General features: G+C 36.0%; 1 protein-coding gene across 1 annotated transcript in view; it reads left to right on the forward strand.

Moving 5' to 3' along the window:
- Positions 1–20,861, forward strand: part of LOC107554717 (rab effector MyRIP-like) — a 186,604-nt gene that overhangs the window by 154,626 nt on the left and 11,117 nt on the right. Inside the window, exons 4-6 of the mRNA XM_016237314.1 lie at positions 2,658–2,794; positions 12,139–12,219; positions 14,638–14,666. Of these exons, the coding sequence (XP_016092800.1) occupies positions 2,658–2,794; positions 12,139–12,219; positions 14,638–14,666 (247 nt within the window). The remainder of the gene's footprint in view (positions 1–2,657; positions 2,795–12,138; positions 12,220–14,637; positions 14,667–20,861) is intronic.

A 20,861-nucleotide genomic window follows, 5' to 3' on the forward strand; every position in this document is an offset into this window, starting at 1 on the left:
ATTAATTTACTATAAACCCCAAACACCCTGTGCCTGATTCTCTCACCATCCGTCTCTGTCCAACTCTGCTCATGTTGCCCAATGGACACAAGTTCTATTCATTAACGCTTCAGAAAGTCAATTATGGTAATGGTCTCTTTTGCCATGGGAAGTGTCGGAGAGCTCAGCAGACTCACAGATGAGCATTTTAATTCCCTTCACAGATTTAATTCAGATCTCATTTAGATGAAAATTTCCTCTCAAATATTTGAGTCTCTCTTTATCTTCTAGCCTGACTGGATTTGAATATGAGAAGAGTTTGTGTTGCGTTCTTTACAATAAATGAAATTAAAATTATATATTTAAAATCTGACTCTAGCTTTGTTTAACCGTCATTTTGGTTGCAATGTGTAGGTTGCATTTACTACACACTCTTTAACTTTTTTTTCTATATTGAAAAGGAATGGGGATAATAAAATTGGACAGTTACAAAAAACAGTTTTAATGAATCATTAATATACTTTGTCATAAAGCACATAGTTGTGAGAGAGATACACTACCACTCAAAAGTTTAGGATCAGTAAGACTTGTAATGTGTTTTAAAGAAGTCTTCTATATGCTCATCAAGGCTGCATTTATTTGATCAAAAATACAGAAAAAACAGTAATCTTGCAAAATGTTATTACAATATAAAATAATGGTTTCTATTTTAATATCCCTTAAAATAGAATTTATTTCTGTGATGGAAGGCTGAATTTCCATCAGCCATTACTCCGGTCTAAAGTGTCACATGATCCTTCAGAATTCATTCTAATATGCCGATTTATTATTAGAATTATCAGTGTTGGCAATAGTTGTCCTGCCAATTTTTTTTTTTTTTTTTTTGGAAACTGCAATACTTTTTTCAGGATTCTTTGATGAATAAAGAGTTAAAAAGAACAGCATTAATCCTCTCATTTTGGGCTAAAAAATGTATTCTACTGAAGTGGTCTACGCCTCAGGTTCCAACTGTTACTATGTGGATATCCCAGCTGTCTGCCTTTCTTCCTCTGGAGAAATTACCTTATGATCTCAATCACAAGGCAAACAAATTCTGGAGACTTTGGGAACCCCTCCACTCTTTTTTACAAAAACTGAACTTTTATTTTAAGAGAGCTTTGGCTCTTCCTTTCCTGACATGTTTTTGTTTGAATTCGACAGGTAGAGATTAATATTTTCAGGGATATGCTATTTAATTCTCAGCGCTTGGGGTTTTTGTTTGTTTGATTGTTTTGATTGTTAGTGTTTGTATTATTTGAAAATCCTTAATAAAAAAAATAAATTAATAAAAAAAGAACAGCATTTATTCAAAATATAAATCTTTTCTAACAATATAAATCTTTGCTATCACTTCTTATCAAAAAAAAGTTTTAATTTCTTTCAAAAGTAGAAAGAATAAAAATTGACTGACCCCAAACTTTTGAACGGCAGTGTATATTGTTAAAAAGATTTCTATTTGAAATAAATGCTCTTCTTTTTAACTTTTTATTCATCAAAGAATCCTGAAAAAAGTATCACAGGTTCCAAAAAATATTAAGCAGCACAACAGTTTCCAGCACTGATAATAAATCAGCATATTAGAATGATTTCTTGAGGGTCATGGGAATTCATCAAAGAATCCTGAAAAAAGTATCACAGGTTCCAAAAAATATTAAGCAGCACAACAGTTTCCAGCACTGATAATAAATCAGCATATTAGAATGATTTCTTGAGGGTCATGGGACAATTTATACTGGAGTAATGGCTGATGGAATTTCAGCATTGATCACAGCAATAAAGTATATTAAAATAGAAACCATTACTTTATATTGTAATAACATTTTGCGAGATACATTTTTTTTTCTGTATTTTTGATCAAATAAATGCAGCCTTGATGAGCATAAGAGACTTCTTTAAAAAACATTACAAGTCTTACTGATCCCAAACTTTTGAGCGGTAGGGTACCTTTACAGTGTTCTACTGTAGATGGAGTAATGACAGCACAACAGTTGTTACAGAACAATGACTCCACAATGAAACAATATTATACTCTTAAAGTCAAAGAGCAATGATAGAGCAGTATTTATAATAATAAAGCCATTTTTAAGTTTAATTGCAATCGGTCATTGATGTTAAATAGTTATAATAGAGCAGTGACAGCACAATCATTAAACAGAGCAATGACTGCACAATGTCTGCAATAAAACAGTGTCAGCCTAGTGGTTGTCACTGAGCAATGACTACACACCAATTATAAAGTATTTTTACTCTCTGTAATAGAGCAGAGAAAAGACATTAGTTCTATGTTGGCAATGCATACACAATTGTTTTTAAAGCAGTGCTGTAATACAAATGAAATGCAGTTTTATTATTTGTATTAAAGCAGTGACACTGGTTAGGTTTGAACTGTGTAACCCAGATTGATGGAATTTTTATATGCAATGCAAATCTTAAATTAAGGCCTTACTATTGTTTGAGTGTGTCATCCTTGCATTGTTCGCTTGTTGTTGAACCATATAATGTTAAATTGTAGTTATAATTAGAAAATATAAAAAAGCTAGTCTAAAAAGGCCTTACATCTAGTATTACTTTTTGTCTATTTGCATAGTAGAGCTAATATGTATGTAAATTAACATCCACCCACTGTCTTTTGTGTGTAGGCTATTGAGGACACAGTCCCTAGAATGGTACTACAATAATGTGAAGAGTCGGTTTAAGAGATTTGGCAGCGCCAAGGTGCTGAAGACCCTCTACAGGAAACACATCATTGAAAGAGGAGCATTATCTGAGTTACCAGGTACGAAATACACACATACAAACTCTACATCCTGCAGTGTGTGTATAAGTTATGCTACTCAATTTATCTTAGTAACCCCACTATTATCAGACACTTTGGCCAGCAGATTAAATGATTAATGGCATTTTTACAATGACACTAGTAGCTGAAAACCTTGACTTTCAGGTAATGCTGCATTCACACTACTAGGTGTCAGTATAAGTCCAGAAATATATTTTGATTACAAGACAATAAGAAGGCAATAAAATAATATTAAATTTTTATATTTCGAGTGTGGGAACACAAAATTAAACTAAGACAGAAAAGGATGAAAAGGATTTGGACACACATTGTAGGTTTGATTTTAACCTAAGTCTTCTATATGCAAGTATCACAACTCAACAGTTTTCAATAGTTAAATCATCAAAGACAAACGGTTGACTCTTTTATGCAAGCCAGACTAATTTTTTTTTTAAAGTGTCAGAGGCAATATTTTCACAAAATGATATTAGGGTGCTTCTTGCATGTTTTGCAATATTTTGAGTGTCGTTAAAAGTGTGTTCAGTTTTCATTATGTCCGGTGAGTGGTGCTAAAATAAGCCAGAGGTGTAAAGCATTTGAGTAAATTTACTGTACTTAAGTATCTTTTTGGTTACCTTGTATCAAAGATTTTAGCATCTTCTACTCTCTCTTTGACTTTGATTTTTTTTTTAATAAATATGTACACTTTACTCCACTACATTTGTAACAAGTAATTCAGTTACTCACTGCATTTTGCATGGCACCTTACTTTTTTTGCAGCAGTTTATTTTTGTTACAAAAGAAGTGATATAGCCATGTACAGGATATTAAAAGTAAAAGACCTGAAATGAGGCTACTTTATGTGAGTGCATTAGAATGTGAGTGCATTAGCAGCTAGTTCCTGAATCACAGGTGATATAATTTGAGATGAGCACGTGGCTACAGCCAGTGATGAGGTCAAAATGAGTAAATCCTGTGCAAGTAGGCTTTAGCCCAGTTCAGACAGTAATTGTTTCTCATGTGAACATCTGTAGAAATAAATTTACATGGCAGCTCATTGATAAAATGCTTGCATTCAGATGGCAATTTATTCATGGTAGAGGAGAGTTCTGTGTTCCTACACACTGCTCACATGGACAGTTGCATAATCATCTGCTGTAAATAATTTGTTTTGCTTGGAAATAATAAGAAAAAATTGTATTTAAAATGATATCCTGTTTATTACTTGATTATTTAAATCTCCTGTTAAAAAAAATAAGAAAATAGACGTGCTGTAGTTGAAACGTGGATGTGATATGTGGATTTGGATGGCAATTAATTTACCACACAACCTTTTACTTAATATTATTTTAGTTATCTTGAAGAGTCATTATTTTGAAGGATTTTGGTTTAAGTTTTAAATCCTTTTTGTGCATGCAGCTTAACTGAGATGTGGGCGTTTTTAGATGTTTAAGAGGCAGTTGTGTTGTCCTTGATTTATTGCAATATTGAGTGTTCAGTTTTATTTTTGTTTTAATACATGCTCTTAATCAGCATGAAAAATAATTAGCGGTTTCTTGTTTTTCTCTTTTCTCAGACTAGTGCATCTTTGAGTCTACATTCACAATGAGTAAAATAGTTAAGTAGCCTACTATTAAAATAAGACACCAAGACTTTTACTCAAGTGTTATTGGTGACTTGTAACTTGTAATGGCACTATTTTCACTTTTACTTTTTAAATAATGTTTAAATGAGATTTTGTCATGCTGTAAATAAGTATACTTAATTTCATGTGTTGACTAATAACTGTGTACTAATTTTTCACAAAGGTAATAGAGGTATGAATACTGGTATATATTATTAGTAGGAAAAAGGGGGTTCGGTGCCTTGCTCAAGGGTCTCACCTCAGTCGTGGTATTGAGGGCGGAATAGTGGGGTCATTCACTCCCTCCACCTAAAATCCCTGCTGGTACCAAGACGCAAACCCGCGACAAGTCAGACTCTCTAACCATTTGGACATGACTGCCCCCATTATAAGTATTAGCAGTATTATGCTATAGTGCTAAAATTGCTATGCGTCTCCTAGGGTATTTCATGGCATGATTACAAGGGGGTTGCTAGGGTGCTTAGTGTAGTTGCTTATCAGCCTTAATTAAGATAGCCCACTTTGGTTCCTCCTTTTTTTCTTTGCTGTTGTATTGCCTGCTTAGAAACATAATAGCACATCATTCAAGTCTGTATGAGTGAGACAAGTCACATCCTGATGTTCAATACATTTGCTGATGAACACCCTGTGGGCAATAATAATTGTGATGCTTACCTCAGCAAGAGCCATTAATTACTGATACATGATTAATGGCAAGGCTGTTTTAATTAGAGTCAGATTAAAAATATATAATCATCAACAATAAAATAGATAATCTCATCTGCTCTGAATGAACTAGATTATTAAAAAGATTTGCCACTTTTGCTAGTCATGTAAACATTTTTATAAATACCACATATTGGGTCAGGTTTACCAAACAGGGCAAATTAGACGATTTAAAAACAGGACAATTATAAAGAGCAGTGCAAATTAGCGATTATTGCAGCCATGTCATGCCATTTTCATACCCTCCTATAAATTTTGTATCTGAAAGGGAAACACCTACAAATGCATATGTAATAAGGTCAGCCGTAAAAAATAACTAATGTAAAAAGTTTACTGTTTTCTATTTAAATAGGTTATTAATTCATGGCAGTATGTCTTTTATTGCTTATTAAAATCACTGTAGTGCATTAACTTTTAACTAATCATAATGAAACAAATCTTGTCTTAATATTTTTTGTTATTTCTAAATAATTCTTAATAAATCAAGTTCAAACATTTTGGTAAATAAAGATTTTTAAAGAGTCTCTTTAATAGATAAAAACACAGTAAAAATAGCAAATTGTGAAATAGTGGTAGTAATTTTCAAATAAGTGTTTTGTAATTTAATATATTTTCCTGGGAAAGCTGAATTTTCCGCAGCCATTACTCCAGTCTTCTATGTAACATGATCCTGATTTGGTGCTCAAGAAACATTTCTTATCAATTTTGAAAAAAAAGCTGTTTTTTTTTTATTCTGGCAGAAACTGTAAAACATTTTTTTTCTGAATTATTTGAATATTACGTTCAAAAGTACAACAATATGAAATGTCTTGTAACGAATCATCCACTGAAGGCGAGTTGAAGTGAGAACCCAAGTGCAGTTTTATTTACAGTGATCCAAACAAGATACACAGACTTGACGAGGAATGAACAGACTAGACTCACCGACAGCAGGTTACAACATCAATACACAACCAGAGACAATGGTAACATGATGGCTACTTATAGCAAACAAGAGGGTCACATGACAAGAACAAACCAATGGGAAACAAGACACATGACTAGGACAACCAATCAGAATATGACACATACACAAGGCAGAGATACATGAGGGCAAGGGAAGCATGACACTAACAAGGTGAAACAATTATAAAATAAAAGACATGAAAACGAAACAAAACCCCACATTACATATCCCCCCCCCCCCTCTAAGGGTGGCTCCAGATGCCCAAACAAAATCTAAAAAGGTCCAGGAGGGTGGTGGAGTGGAGGCGGAACTGGGGGAGGGACGGAGGGCCAGGCCCATGAAGCGGAACAGGCAGAGCAGGGAGCCATGGCAGAGCAGGCAGAGCGGGGGGCCATGGCGGAGCAGGCAGAGCAGGGGGCCATGGCGGAGCAGGCAGAGCAGGCAGAGCGGGGGGGCCATGGCGGAGCAGGCAGAGCAGGGCGGCCGGGTGGTGACGGCAGAGCAGGAAGCCTTATTTGAATATTACGTTCAAAAGTACAACAATATGAAATGTCTTGTAACGAATCATCCACTGAAGGCGAGTTGAAGTGAGAACCCAAGTGCAGTTTTATTTACAGTGATCCAAACAAGATACACAGACTTGACGAGGAATGAACAGACTAGACTCACCGACAGCAGGTTACAACATCAATACACAACCAGAGACAATGGTAACATGATGGCTACTTATAGCAAACAAGAGGGTCACATGACAAGAACAAACCAATGGGAAACAAGACACATGACTAGGACAACCAATCAGAATATGACACATACACAAGGCAGAGATACATGAGGGCAAGGGAAGCATGACACTAACAAGGTGAAACAATTATAAAATAAAAGACATGAAAACGAAACAAAACCCCCCATTACATAGCCCCCCCCCCCCTCTAAGGGTGGCTCCAGATGCCCAAACAAAATCTAAAAAGGTCCAGGAGGGTGGTGGAGTGGAGGCGGAACTGGGGGAGGGACGGAGGGCCAGGCCCATGAAGCGGAACAGGCAGAGCAGGGAGCCATGGCAGAGCAGGCAGAGCGGGGGGCCATGGCGGAGCAGGCAGAGCAGGGCGGCCGGGTGGTGACGGCAGAGCAGGAAGCCATGGCGGAGCAGAGACATGGATAGACCACTTGACTGAGACAGAACAAGCAGAGAGTTCTTGAATGGCCTCCTTGGCTGTGAAAGGACAGACAGTGAGTTCATGAACGGCCTCCATGACCGTAACAGGACAGACAGTGAGTTCATGAATGGCCTCCATAGTCATGACATGGCAGACAGTGAGTTCATGGACGGCCCCCATGGCCGTGACAGGGCAGGCAGTGAGTTCGTGAACGGCCTCCATGGCCGTGACAGGGCAGGCAGTGAGTTCGTGAACGGCCTCTGTGGCAGTGACAGGGCAGGAAGTGAGTTCGGAAGCGGACACCACCACCTCAGGAGGTTCGGAAGCGGATACCGCCACCTCTGGAGGTTCTGCACCGGATGCTACCACTTCTGGAGGCACAGGAAAGGCCCTTGGAGCAGACTCGTGGATAGAAGAGGGCTCTGAGACAGACTCATAGGCAGGAGAGGCCACTGGGGCAGATTCATGGACAGGAATGGCCTCAGGAGCAGATTCATAGACAGGAGAGGACTCTGGAGCGCAGTGTGCAGCCCACACGCTCAAAATGGCGACCGCCATTACAGGAAGGGCAGCAGAGTGTGGCATGACCTCTAAGATGGTGGGGCTTGAGAGTGCTGACGTCGCCGGGATGCCTGCAGCTCGCGCCGACATCAGAGGTGGGTCCATCACACTAGCAATCAGACCTTTCAGTCCAAGCCCAAGCTCCGGCGTGGCGGCCATGTCGTGACAAGACTCTTGTGTGGTGGCCATCTTGCAACGAAGCTCTTCAATGGTGGCCATGTTGAGAAGAATCTCTTGAGGTGCCGGTATGACATGAGTAAGCTCTGGCTTGACAGACGTGACGTGAGCAGGCCCTGGGATAGCAGACATGACGTTAGCAGACTCTGGCTTGGCAGACATGAAGTGAACAGGTTCTGACTTGGTAGATATGACATGAGTAAACTTTGACTTAACTGGCATGATTTGAGCAGGTCCTGGAGTAGCGGGCATGACGTGAGCAGGCTTTGGCGTAGCAGACATGACGTGTGCAGGCTGTGGCATAGCAGGCGTGACGTGAGCAGTCCTTGGCTTGGCAGGCATGACGTGAACAGGCTTTGGGGTTATGTATGAAGGCGAGCGTAGTGAAGAACCCAAGTGCAGTTTATTTACAGGTGATCCAAACAATAATCAGAGACTTGACTAGACATGAACAGACTTGACTTGACATGAACAGATCTTAAAAAAATTAATTTCATTTCATTAATTTCATGTGTTGATAGCATTGTTTGTGATAATTGATTGAAATGAAATTGTGAAATAATACTGAATGAAATTGTGAAATAGTATATACATTTTAAAATAAGTGTTTTGTAATTTAATATATTGTGATGGCAAAGCTGAATTTTCAGCAGCAATTACTCCAGTCTTCGATGTAACATCATCCTTCAGAAATCATTTTAATATGCTGATTTTGTGCTCAAGAAACATTTCTTATTATTATCAATAGTAAAAAAAAAAACTGTGCTTTTATTTTGGCAGTTTAAATTAATTTCATTCATTTCTTGTGTTGATAGCATAGTTTGTGATAATTTATTCTTCCATCATGCACCTAAAGGAATTACAGTTTAGTGAGATTGCAGTTTTACTGTAAATGTCAAAAGTGATATATGTTATAATCAAATGTATTAAATATTTCTTCTTTATCTGCTGTATTCTTTCTATTTATCTTTCTATTCTCTTTACTCTCTCTTTGGGTGCAGTTAAAGTGTGGCGTTATAGAGACACAGCCCATTTAACAGCTGCAGCCATGACCTACAGTGAGATCACATCAATGTTTCTTATTAAATTTGATCTGTGTGTTTTTCAAGGACAGAGAGAAACAGCCTGAACACACACAAACACACACACATTAACTCGCTTGCAGGCTAACTATAGCTGACCTATACAAACTGGGACTGTATAAAAACTCGCTCTCTCACACAAATTAACCTGTACAAGTATGTGGACCCTCACAACACACAAGCACACACACAAATAAACATGAGCACCAGACTGCAAATGAAACTATAAAGCAGTGACAGATCATTTATGAGAAGGAGGCAGTTACTCAGTCGTTGCGTCACTGTCCACACACATTCAATGGGCTGGTAGTACGCAGCACGCTCACTGACTCATGTTGGATAATCCGTATTTTTCTCATTTCAAATGAAAGCCTAGCAGCAGTAATCCTATTTCCTCTGATAGCAAGACATAGAGAGAGATGAAAGGTATGTGTGGGTGTAGTCTGATGGTAAGGGGATTATTTGATTTTACACTGTGCTACACCATTGCTGTTTTTATTAGATAGACTGCTAGTAATACTATAGTGTAGGTCAGTTATTTTAACACTGCTAGCATAGGGATACATCCCTACTGTAGCATCTCTCCTACTGTAGCATTAGTGTTATCATAGCACTCACTAATCCTTATATCACTGATTTTGGATGTAACTAAACCCTCAACGTCACATAAAAACACCTCCAAAAAAGTACCTATACATACAGTTCACTGCAATTTCATGTATATTAAATCATCATGCCAAATAAATTAAATCATTAGTAAAGAAAAAAAATCTATATTTTTTAATTATGAGGATCAATCTTCTTAATTAATATTGAAAGTGTCAGTATTGTAGGGACGATCCAGTATTTATTAATTTTTTTACTCATTTTATGGTGTGCATTACTTGTATAAGAGCATGTATGTGAAGTGGTGGAGCTGTAGGAAAAGTTTCTGTCTGTCACACTCATTCAGCTGAATGATTCTGAGCAACACAAGCTGTGCCTGTCTCATAGAGATACATGGAGTGATGTGATGAGATGGAATTTAAAAAGAGACCAGAGGAGCCTGTGTGATGCTCTGCATTCATCATTGGAGTGTATAAATTAATCTGTCAGACAGTGTAATCCATATTCAGCACCTCTTGGATATTACAGAATGAACATTGATGTTCTTCACATCATAACACAGCTTCATGTGATAAGGTTTCTGAACACCAAGATTCTAAACATTAAGATACTAAAGCAACTGATGTGATCAGGCAGTTATTTTGTTCCATATGCAAACCTTACAAAACCTTTAAAAAGTACAGTGTATAATTGACAGGTGAGTTGGTGTTTTTTTGCTGTTTTCTAAAAAACATCAGGACAGAATAGCATTCACACTCTACATGTGTTTCATGTTCACATTTTATCCATGCTTCCATCACATTTTTTTCTTGCAATTTCAACCTCATCTGTGCCAGCTAGATAATGTCACCTTCACGTCATCAGACTATCATTATTGTTAACCCCTGGTCTTGCAAATATGGAGATGAACCCTTTAGCTGGGTTTGTTGGGAATGCGTATTTGCATTCAATTTGTCTGCCTCTGAAGTGTCTTTGAGGTGTAGGGACTCTAAAAAGTGTTTGTGAGTTCTTATAAATTAGAGAGTAATAAAGACTGAAACAACTGTTCTGTGCACTGATACATTGGCAAATGCCTTGAATTGGTTACACGTGTTTATTTTTATGGTTTATGTGTTTGTGTGTGACTCAGGTCACATATAATGTACTGTGGTCACAGTGTAAAACTGTGCCATTATCAGTTTGTCAGATGCACACTCACTGTTTCTAGATATTCAACTTGTTTCTTTCAGCCAAATGAAGGACTATTCTTAGAACTGATAGTCTGTGTGAGTGACTATGTGGGTCTGTATCAGTTCTTGTGTACACGTAATTGAACTGTCATTTCCTAAATGAACTCATTTGAATTCTTAGTTTCTAAATTGAAAGCTATTTCATAGGCCTGCTGTGTGAGTGAGAGTCCCTAAACTATGAGCCAGACTCAATTTGATCTGCTTTGCTGTGGATGCCAGGATCTGTTGCATACAGTTATATTAATGTTTTGTAAGATTTTTTTTTATACATATGGGTTTTTTGTTTTACATAAAACCATAAATGGTATTTCATTAATTATTTTATTTTATTTTACAAAGTATTTAAAAATCCAAAACAGCCATTTCTGATCATTTACCATTTCATGTTGTTTTTATTATGATTATTTTATTTTACACAATATATAAAAAAAATACATATAAAAAAACGTTCTAATGGTAATTACTCTTTAGTCATACAGTAAATATGACCATCTATGCATGAGTTGTAATGTTATCTGTCAATTGCTGTGCTCTGTCTCTGTTTGATACATTACATATGACACCTGTGTTCTGTCTCTGTATTTCATTGGCCTTGCATGGGGCGGTTACAGGCCAGATAGAATGTGCAGTGGTCTCTTTCTCTATGCTGTTGTCATGGTGATATTGAGCTAGTACTCTCTCGAGGTCAGCTGAAAAAAGAAAGTGAAAGGTAACCGTCTGGTCAGGTAGACACAATGATGTGTATACCTACCTAACGGTATCGTCTCTCACTTTTTTCTCACAGCTAACATGGCAGTTTTGACCCTCAGCTAATCTGTGCCACATTGTGTTTAGTCACACAGACTACAGGGTTTCTACATTTATTTTATTTTATTAAGTGTACTGTATGTTTGCAGTTGAATGAGCCACTGGGTTTGCTTAGCGATTATTTGTGAACAAAACTGTCTTTAGAAGTCAAATTTATCTGACAAAAGTTTCCTTGAGGATTCATATATTAAGTACATTTTCTTTTTGTATTTTGTGCTCATTTAGCTTGATTAGCTTGTGTGTGTTTTGAGTATGTTGCTAAATTTTATTCCTGTTTCTATGAAAATTTCTCATCAGTTTTGTCAACCAAAATTATGTTAAGTTTAATTTATAGTAAAACATATAACCAGACATTTCCAGACAAGCACAATTTTGTCTGGAATGTTTTGATTCCTTTGATTTATGTCTATCTCTTTTGTTTTTTTTTAGAGGTGAGTGCTCAAGAAGGCAGTAATGATAATGGCAGTGTTTGTGATGGCAGTGACTCCACGCTCTACAGGCAGAGTGAAGGTAACATGAAAAATCAATATACTTCTGCTCTCTACACATGTGTTTTCACATTTCAGACCCATAAAATAACTTTAAATCTGCCAGGTTCTCAAACCCACTCCAACGTAAAGCTTTCAGTACCTTGATTTAGTCCTTAATCTCTGTATTCCTGGGTTAATATATTCAATTCAATTCAGATTTATTTGTATAGTGCTTTTCATGATGCAAATCGTTGCAAAGCAGCTTTACAGAAAATTAAAGATTCTACATTATATTTAGTAATAGCTTATCAGTGGTGACTATCTCAAGTTGATGTCCATTATAGCAAAATTTGGTAGTTTTGTATGTTGTCTGAGGGTTGGCATCATCTGAGGTCCTCTGGGGGGTTGGCATCATCTCTTCTCAGGTGTTCGGTCATCTCAGGTCTTTGTAAGGGCTGGATCCAGACTGAAGCTTGTGTAATTCCTAGTTACCACAAGATGCCATTCCTGTGGCAGAAACGGAGAAGGTAATAGAGAAAAATTAGCATAGCTGCTGTTCCAACTAAGCAAAAAAAGATGTGTTCAACCCAAGCAATAGAATGAAAATGTGCATTTGATCAGATGTAACTGAAGTACAAGGTTATGAGATACATTATGTGAATGCTTGGCTAAAGAGATGTGTCTTTAGTCTAGATTTAAACAGAGAGAGTGTGTCTGAACCCTGAACGTTATCAGGAAAGCTATTCCAGAGTTTGGGAGCCAAATGTGAAAAAGCTCTACCTCCTTTAGTGGACTTTGCAATCCTAGGAACTACCAAGAGTTCAGAGTTTTGTAACCTTAGGGAGTGGGATGATTGTAGCGTGGTAGAAAACTAGTTAGGTACGCAGGAGCTAAACCATTTAGGGCCTTAAAAGTAAGTAGTAATATTTTGTAACTGATAAAGAACTTAATAGGTAGCCAGTGCAGAGAATGTAAAATTAGGGTAATATGATCATATTTTCTTGACCTGGTAAGGACTCTAGCAGCTGCATTTTGTACTACCTGTAGCTTGTTTATTGAAGATGCAAGACAACCACCTAGCAGTGCATTACAATAGTCCAGTCTAAAGGTCATGAATGAATGAACCAGCTTTTCTGCATCAGAAACAGGTAGCATGCTCCGTAACTTGGCAATGTTTCTAAGGTGGAAGAATGCTGTTTTTGTAACATATTTGGTACAGAGAGAAGTTGAGATAAATTAGGCAGTTTATTTGTGAATCTATCTTTGGTTGTTGGAACAATAGTTCTACCTGGTTGATAACGCAGAGCCATATACACTGAACAAAATTATAAACGCAACACTTTTGTTTTTGCCCCCATTTTTCATAAGCTGAACTCAAAGATCTAAGACTTTTTCTATGTACACAAAAGGCCTATTTCTCTCAAATATTGTTCACAAATATGTCTAAATCTGTGTTAGTGAGCACTTCTCCTTTGCCGAGATAATCCATCCACCTCACAGGTGTGGCATATCAAGATGCTGATTAGCCTGGTGGACATTCCTGCAGTCAGCATTCCAATTGCACAACTTCCCTCAAAAGATCCCTCAAAACTTGCGACATCTGTGGCATTGTGCTGTGTGATAAAACTGCACATTTTAGAGTGGCCTTTTATTGTGGCCAGCCTAAGGCACACCTGTGCAATAATCATGCTGTCTAATCAGCATCTTGATATGCCACACCTGTGAGGTGGATGGATTATCTCGGCAAAGGAGAAGTGCTCACTAACGCAGATTTAGACAGATTTGTGAACAATATTTGAGAGAAATAGGCCTTTTGTGTTCATAGAAAAAGTCTTAGATCTTTGAGTTCAGCTCATGAAAAATGGGGGCAAAAACAAAAGTGTTGCGTTTATAATTTTGTTCAGTGTAGTTAATATCGGTAATAGGCAGCATGCACGATACAATGTAGTGATCAGTAACATCATCACTTTGAGGTACTATATATAGATCATTAAGATAAATTCCATGTGATATAATTAAATCTAGTGTATGATTAAAACGATTAGAGGGTCTGGTTATGTTTTGCTTGACTTCAAAAGAGTTCATTAAGTATGTAAATGCAAGTCCTAACGCATCATTTATATTATCAACATGAATGTTAAAGTCTTCGACAATTAGTGCTTTATCAACATTAACCAAAAGGTCTGCAAATTCTTTTAGGACATTTTTATACGGCCCTGGCGGTCTATACACAGTAGCCAGAGCAAGAGATAGGAGAGATTTCTTTTGCATATCTGACAGTGTAACATTAAGTAGAAGTATTTCGAATGAGTTAAACCTGTATCCTGTTTTCTGAATAACATTGAGAATATCACTATATATTGTTGCAACACCGCCGCCACGACCAGTCTGACGGGGCTCATGCTTATAACAGTAGCTTGGTGGAGTAGCTTCCAAGGCTTTTAGGCTTCTCCACCAGGTCACGGATCTGCTTCTCCACGGCCTCCAGCTTGAGATGCACCGAGTGCAGCTCGAACGCGTCCTCACCTACACTCAAAGGTAGACACAAATCCATCATTTAACCCTCTAAGCGACAAAGTCGTAAAATTGCAACAAGACATCATACTTAATCAAATAGACTGTAGTTCCTAATATGGTGTAATATCTCATTTGTATTCCCTACCACTAGAAGCCAGACATGTAGTACTTCGATTCTAGACCAAAATTACGTCACCTTCCTATTCATAGCAGAGCAAGTGAGCTATCGTGTCATTGATGCGGAAGCAGTTCAGTTCATAGTGTGCGAGTAAATTGTGAGAGTTGTGAGAAAAAATTGCCAAATGGCTAATAAAAGTTATACCGTGAGGATGTGTTGCAAATGTTATTCGCCGATTCTGACTCTGAAGGGGAATATTTGCCTTTTGGAAATGACGATCGCTCGTCTGACTCTGAAGGGGAATATTTGCCTTTTGGAAATGACGATCGGTCGTGTAATAATCGCGCTTCTCCCGGTACATCTTTGCAGCGCAATGGTGCCGCCGTGCAAGGTGAGAGTGTTCACGAAGCACAAACAAGTGATCATTTTGACTCTTTGCCCAACGGGGATGGGGGTGGCAGCAGTGGATGTGGTCGTTGTGTCCATAGGAGAGCTGTTGCTAGAGGTAGAGGCAGCAGGGGTAGGAGAAATAGGGCTGGAAGTAGCACTCGCTCTTTGGATCCAGTCAGAGGGCTCTGGATCCAGTTCCCCAAAGAGGTGGGAGTGGCCGCGGTACACGGTGCAGTCAGTGTGGGGTAGGTCTGTGCGCTGTGCCATGCAATGAGAGATACCATACTCTCAAGAACTATAAACTGTGTCACCTAGATACCTGATTGGGCAGATAGCTGGTCAACTGATCAAAAAAATGGGCACATGCATTTTACTATGGCACAGTAATATAGTAATAATTTACTACTTTCTCCTGTTTTACTGTTGATTTCCTCTTTTCCTGATCATTTGGAATGAGGATAAAAAGACAAAAAAGCATGCAAATAATTTCAAACATCCATTCAATATTTATTATTTCCTGAATATTACTGATGAACTGATCAAAAAGTAGGCTACTGTTAACATGTGTTTTACTAGTATAGTAATATAGTAATAATTTAGTACTTTCTCCTGTTTTATTGTTGGTTTCCTCTTTTTTGATCATTTGGAATGAGGATAAAAAGACCAAAAAAAACATGCAAATAAGTTCAAACATCAATTCAATATCTACTATTTCCTGAATATTATGAAATTCAAGATGGCCGCCCCCTAATGACATCATAATATGCTAATTAGACGAGTATATTTACACCCCACATAAACTTTCGGTCATGCCCAACATTTTTCTAATTTACAGTAGATCTCTATCTTTAAGCCCTTTCAAGCCACAAGCTTTTGAAATCTTGATGTCAAAATCCAGCATTTTTCCAAAAATCCCTGGCGCCTAAAAGGTTAAAGCAAGTAACAGTAAGTAAAAGAATGGAGTTTAAGCAATATAAACAAAATTAGCGGCAACCGCATTAGCGATGCTAACGCTATAAGCTAGTAGCGGACTCAGCAAATAAAAATAAAACTAGTGATGGTAACACTTTAGAATAATGGTCCGTTGTTAACAAGTAACTATGCAGGAAGTAATAGGTAGTACTACATTAACACTTAACTTAATACTATTAACTAATAGAGAAGCAAGATTAACTAAGCAGTAAGTAGTAGCAAATTTAGGACAAAGGTAGTTACTTATTAGATATTTTATAATTACTAAAAAGAAATATATCCTCATTGAGAACTACATGAGAACTAAGACCAATTAATAAAGAATAACCAATTAATTACTAATCACAACAGTAACGTCTTAAAAGTGAACAATTGGGTTCTTTGTGGAAACTAATTTATGAATATGATATCCCCCAAATAAGTCGGCTACAGGTTGAAATTGTGACTACTACTCTTACCAAAGGATGGATGTTCTCTGTTTATTTCAAACAAAAACATAAAATAATAATTAAAAAAAATTCATTTAAAAATTGTAATAATTAGGAAGTGATTGAATTAGTTCACAATTATGGGCTCTAGTTTGTGTCAGTTCAGTATGTCTCCGACTCCAAAAGACCTATACCTTTAGTGACAGTAGGCTGGGGAGGACTTTTCTTGAATATAAATAATGATGTTCTCTTGACAAAAACAATTCACATCCTTAATGAAGTCATCGACTGCATTTATATTGTGTTAAGCACAAAACCGCATATTCCAGATTACAGTGTCTGGTAAAATATCACTAGTGCCTCACACAAATGTATGTGTCAGATATAAAATATGTTAAATAACTTATTAAATTACTCATTAGTAATTACTGAGTGGTTAAGATGCTTTTCACTTTAAAATAATGGTCCAGATCACTAGTAGTTCCTGCAGGCTCACAAGGTAACGCTTGAGTAATTAGTGAGAGGCTAATGCATTTTTCACTTTAAAGCTAAAGTGCTACTAAGGAACTACTAGTGATCTGGACCATTATTTTAAAGTGAAAAACACGTTAACTCCTCAGTAATTACTCACAAGTAAATTAATAATTTATTTAACATATTTTATATCTGACATACTGTACATTCATACATTTGTGTGAAGCACTAGTGATATTTTACCAGTAGGTATTTTGGAGTGGGATACATTGATACTGAACTGACACGAAGCAGAGATCATAATTGTGAACTACTTCAATCATGAGCTTGTCAGCATCACTTCTTAATTATTCACATTTTTAAGTGATTTTTCATTTTATTATTATTCTATTTTTAAGTTTGAACATCTATCCTCTGGTAAGAGTAGTAGTCACAATTTTAAAATGTAGCCGACTTATTTGGGGGATATCATAAATTAGTTTCCACAAAGAACCCAATTGTTCACTTTTAAGACGTTACTGTTGTGATTAGTAATTAATTGGTTATTCTTTATTAACTGGTCATAGTTCACAAGTAGTTCTCAATGAGGATATTTTTATTTAATAATTATCAAATTATATATAATTTATATACCTAAATTTGCTACTACTTACTGCTTAGTTAATCTTGCTTCTCTATTAGTTAATAGTATTAAGTTAAGTGTTAATGTAGTACTACCTATTACTTCCTGCATAGTTACTTGTTAACAACGGACCATTATTCTAAAGTGTTACCCTAGTGATAACAAGGTGCTCCGATTGTTTTTGTTGTAAAATACAATGGGGGGTATATTCACACATTATAGAAACGAAAATTATGGTGTATAAAATTGATTTTAAGATTGAAAAATAGACGATAAAAAATTAACTTGACGGAGCTTCAACCAGGGTATCCGGTGTCCGTGGGTCGTTAAAAAGTCTTAAATAAGGTTTTCCTAATAAAAGGCCTTAAAAAGTCTTAAAATGTCTTAAATTCAGATTCGATAGGTCTTAAATATTTTTGGTCACATTATCGCTAAAATATCTTAAGTCTGACGGACCTAATGACTGTACAATCATTGGACAGACCTAAGATTTTTTTCTCCCCCGCGGTAAGTTACTGCATCATCAAAGATAATCGCAGAAGCAGAATACAGGTCGAACTACCTTCTTTTTAAGATTGAAAAATAGACGATAAAAAATTAACTTGACGGAGCTTCAACCAGGGTGTCCGGTGTCCGTGGGTCGTTAAAAAGTCTTAAATAAGGTTTTCCTAATAAAAGGCCTTAAAAAGTCTTAATGTCTTAAATTCAGATTCGATAGGTCTTAAATATTTTTGGTCACATTATCGCTAAAATATCTTAAGTCTGACGGACCTAATGACTGTACAATCATTGGACAGACCTAAGATTTTTTTCTCCCCCGCGGTAAGTTACTGCATCATCAAAGATAATCGCAGAAGCAGAATACAGGTCGAACTACCTTCTTAATGTTCTCAATAATAATAATAATAATAATATTAATAATAATATAGGTCGAGCTACAGCTGATCAGCCTTCTAGCTATTATTTTTTTTGCTTGCCCGACCGGAAAATTTGGCCTGATTAAAACATAAGTGACAAAAAAAATAAAATAAATAAATAACCAGCTTAGCATTGAAATGCGAGAATGTTTCTTCTAATTTTATTAGCCTACATTCAATGTAAATGGCGATTGATCATGGATAATGTATTTCTGGTATCAAGGTCCCGCTGTTTGAGGCTCGCTCTGTTTGTCTCTTTGTGAGAGACTTCAGAACAAATGAGCGTGAATATTCTCACGACGCAAAAAAACATTCAAAACACATTCAGAGTGCACATATTAGGTGAAGTCTGGTACGCGTGCGCATTTACAGTGTGCTGTTTCACTGCATGATTCGGTCTATTAAAATGCATTCAGAATGATCACAAATTCAAGACATGGGAGCAGAAAATGTATATATTTATACCACTTCATATAGTTAATCAATTTCACATGAAGAGTCAGTTTTTTCTCCAAAAATTACCATGATTACAAATGTGATATTGATTTTTTTACAACAATTCAATAAACTAGACGTTAATTAAGAGACTTACATTTCAGACACCATATTGCCTGTTTTAGATTTCACCAACAAAAATAATTCATAACAAAGCAAAGCGCTGTTTTGCGTCTCTGAGCAACATGACGGTGTTTCGTTCCTGAATGAATCAAACATTTAAATGATTTGGTTCAATCGCAGTGAATCACTTATTAACAGGGACATGATGCCACCTACTGGTGGTTTTAATTTCACATTTAAAGTACCTTTTTATTATTTAAATAAATTCAAATCAGTATTTAACGTTTTATGTTTAATATATCAAAACATTATTTATGCATTTGTAAAAATAGGCCTTTGTAAAAGTAAATAAAAATATGCAGATTTAAGTATGTAAAAGCTGATAGAACACAGTTGAAAATATTGCTTCAGAAAAAATTGTTTGCACCACCAAAAATCTTGGTGATGCAGTACTTTTGTGGGGATATTTTGCATGGAATATTGTCTTCTGACATGAAAAGTTCACTATATATATTAGTAATAAATATAATTTATTACAGTGATGATATTTTGTTTTCTTTTTATGTTAAACATTAAATATTAATTCAATTCAATTCAAGTTTATTTGTACAGCGCTTTTCACAATACAAATCATTGCAAAGCAACTTTACAGCAAATTAAGTTTCTACAATATTTAGTGGTGACTGTCAGTTAATGTACATAGGGCAGAAATGTATGGAAAAATCAATATAAAATCCTATATTACATATATGTATGTAATATAATGTGTATTTCCATTACAGGTTTAGGACTTAAATTTTATATGTGGTATTAAAAAGGTCTTAAGTGTTAAATTGAACTTGTTCATGTCTGTTGAAACCCTGTTCAACTCGAAATGCAGCAGCAACAAGCATTAAGTGACAAAAGTAATAAATTGAGATTGCCAATAAATTTGGCAATTTATTGAGATTTTTTATTATTTTTTTTTTTTAAACAGCCATAAATAATACAATTATTATCAAAAATGGGCAATTGAGACTTGGTCATTTCTATATCTTATTTACCTGATAGGTGGATCATCACATTTACAATACTGTTCAAAAGTTTGGGGTCGGTAAGATTCTTTAATGTTTTTTATAATAAAGTCTCTTATGCTCTCCAAGGCTGCTTTTATTTGATTAAAAATACAGTAAAAGCAGTAATATTATGAAATATTAAGATAAAAAAATATATTTCAAAACTATTTATTTCTGTGATGGCAAAGCTTAATTTTTAGCAGCCATTACTCCAGTTTTTAGTGTCACATGATCCTTCAGAAATCATTCTGATATTGCTGATTAAGAAATATGTATTATTGTTATCAATGTTGAAATCAGTTGTGCAGATTAATATTTTTGTAGAATAATGATACATGTTTTTCCAAGATTCTATTCCAAGAAATAGAAAGTTCTAAAAGCACGACATGTATTTGAATTAGTAATATTTTGTAACATTTAAATGTATTTACTGTCACTTTTGATCAACTTATCCTTGCTGAATAAAAGTATTATTTCTTTTAAAAAAAGTTACTGACCCTAAACTCGTGAACAATATAGTACAAGGTAATTAGTCTACATGAAACTCAAAAGCCTATCTGTAACCGCTCAAAGCATCTGGATTCAGTCAGATTTACTGAATATAAACCGTTTGTGTGCCTTTCAATGCGCG

The sequence above is a fragment of the Sinocyclocheilus grahami genome, unplaced genomic scaffold (genome assembly GCF_001515645.1).
Source record: "Sinocyclocheilus grahami isolate Dianchi unplaced genomic scaffold, SAMN03320097.WGS_v1.1 scaffold511.1, whole genome shotgun sequence".
Taxonomy (NCBI): Eukaryota; Metazoa; Chordata; class Actinopteri; order Cypriniformes; family Cyprinidae; genus Sinocyclocheilus; species Sinocyclocheilus grahami.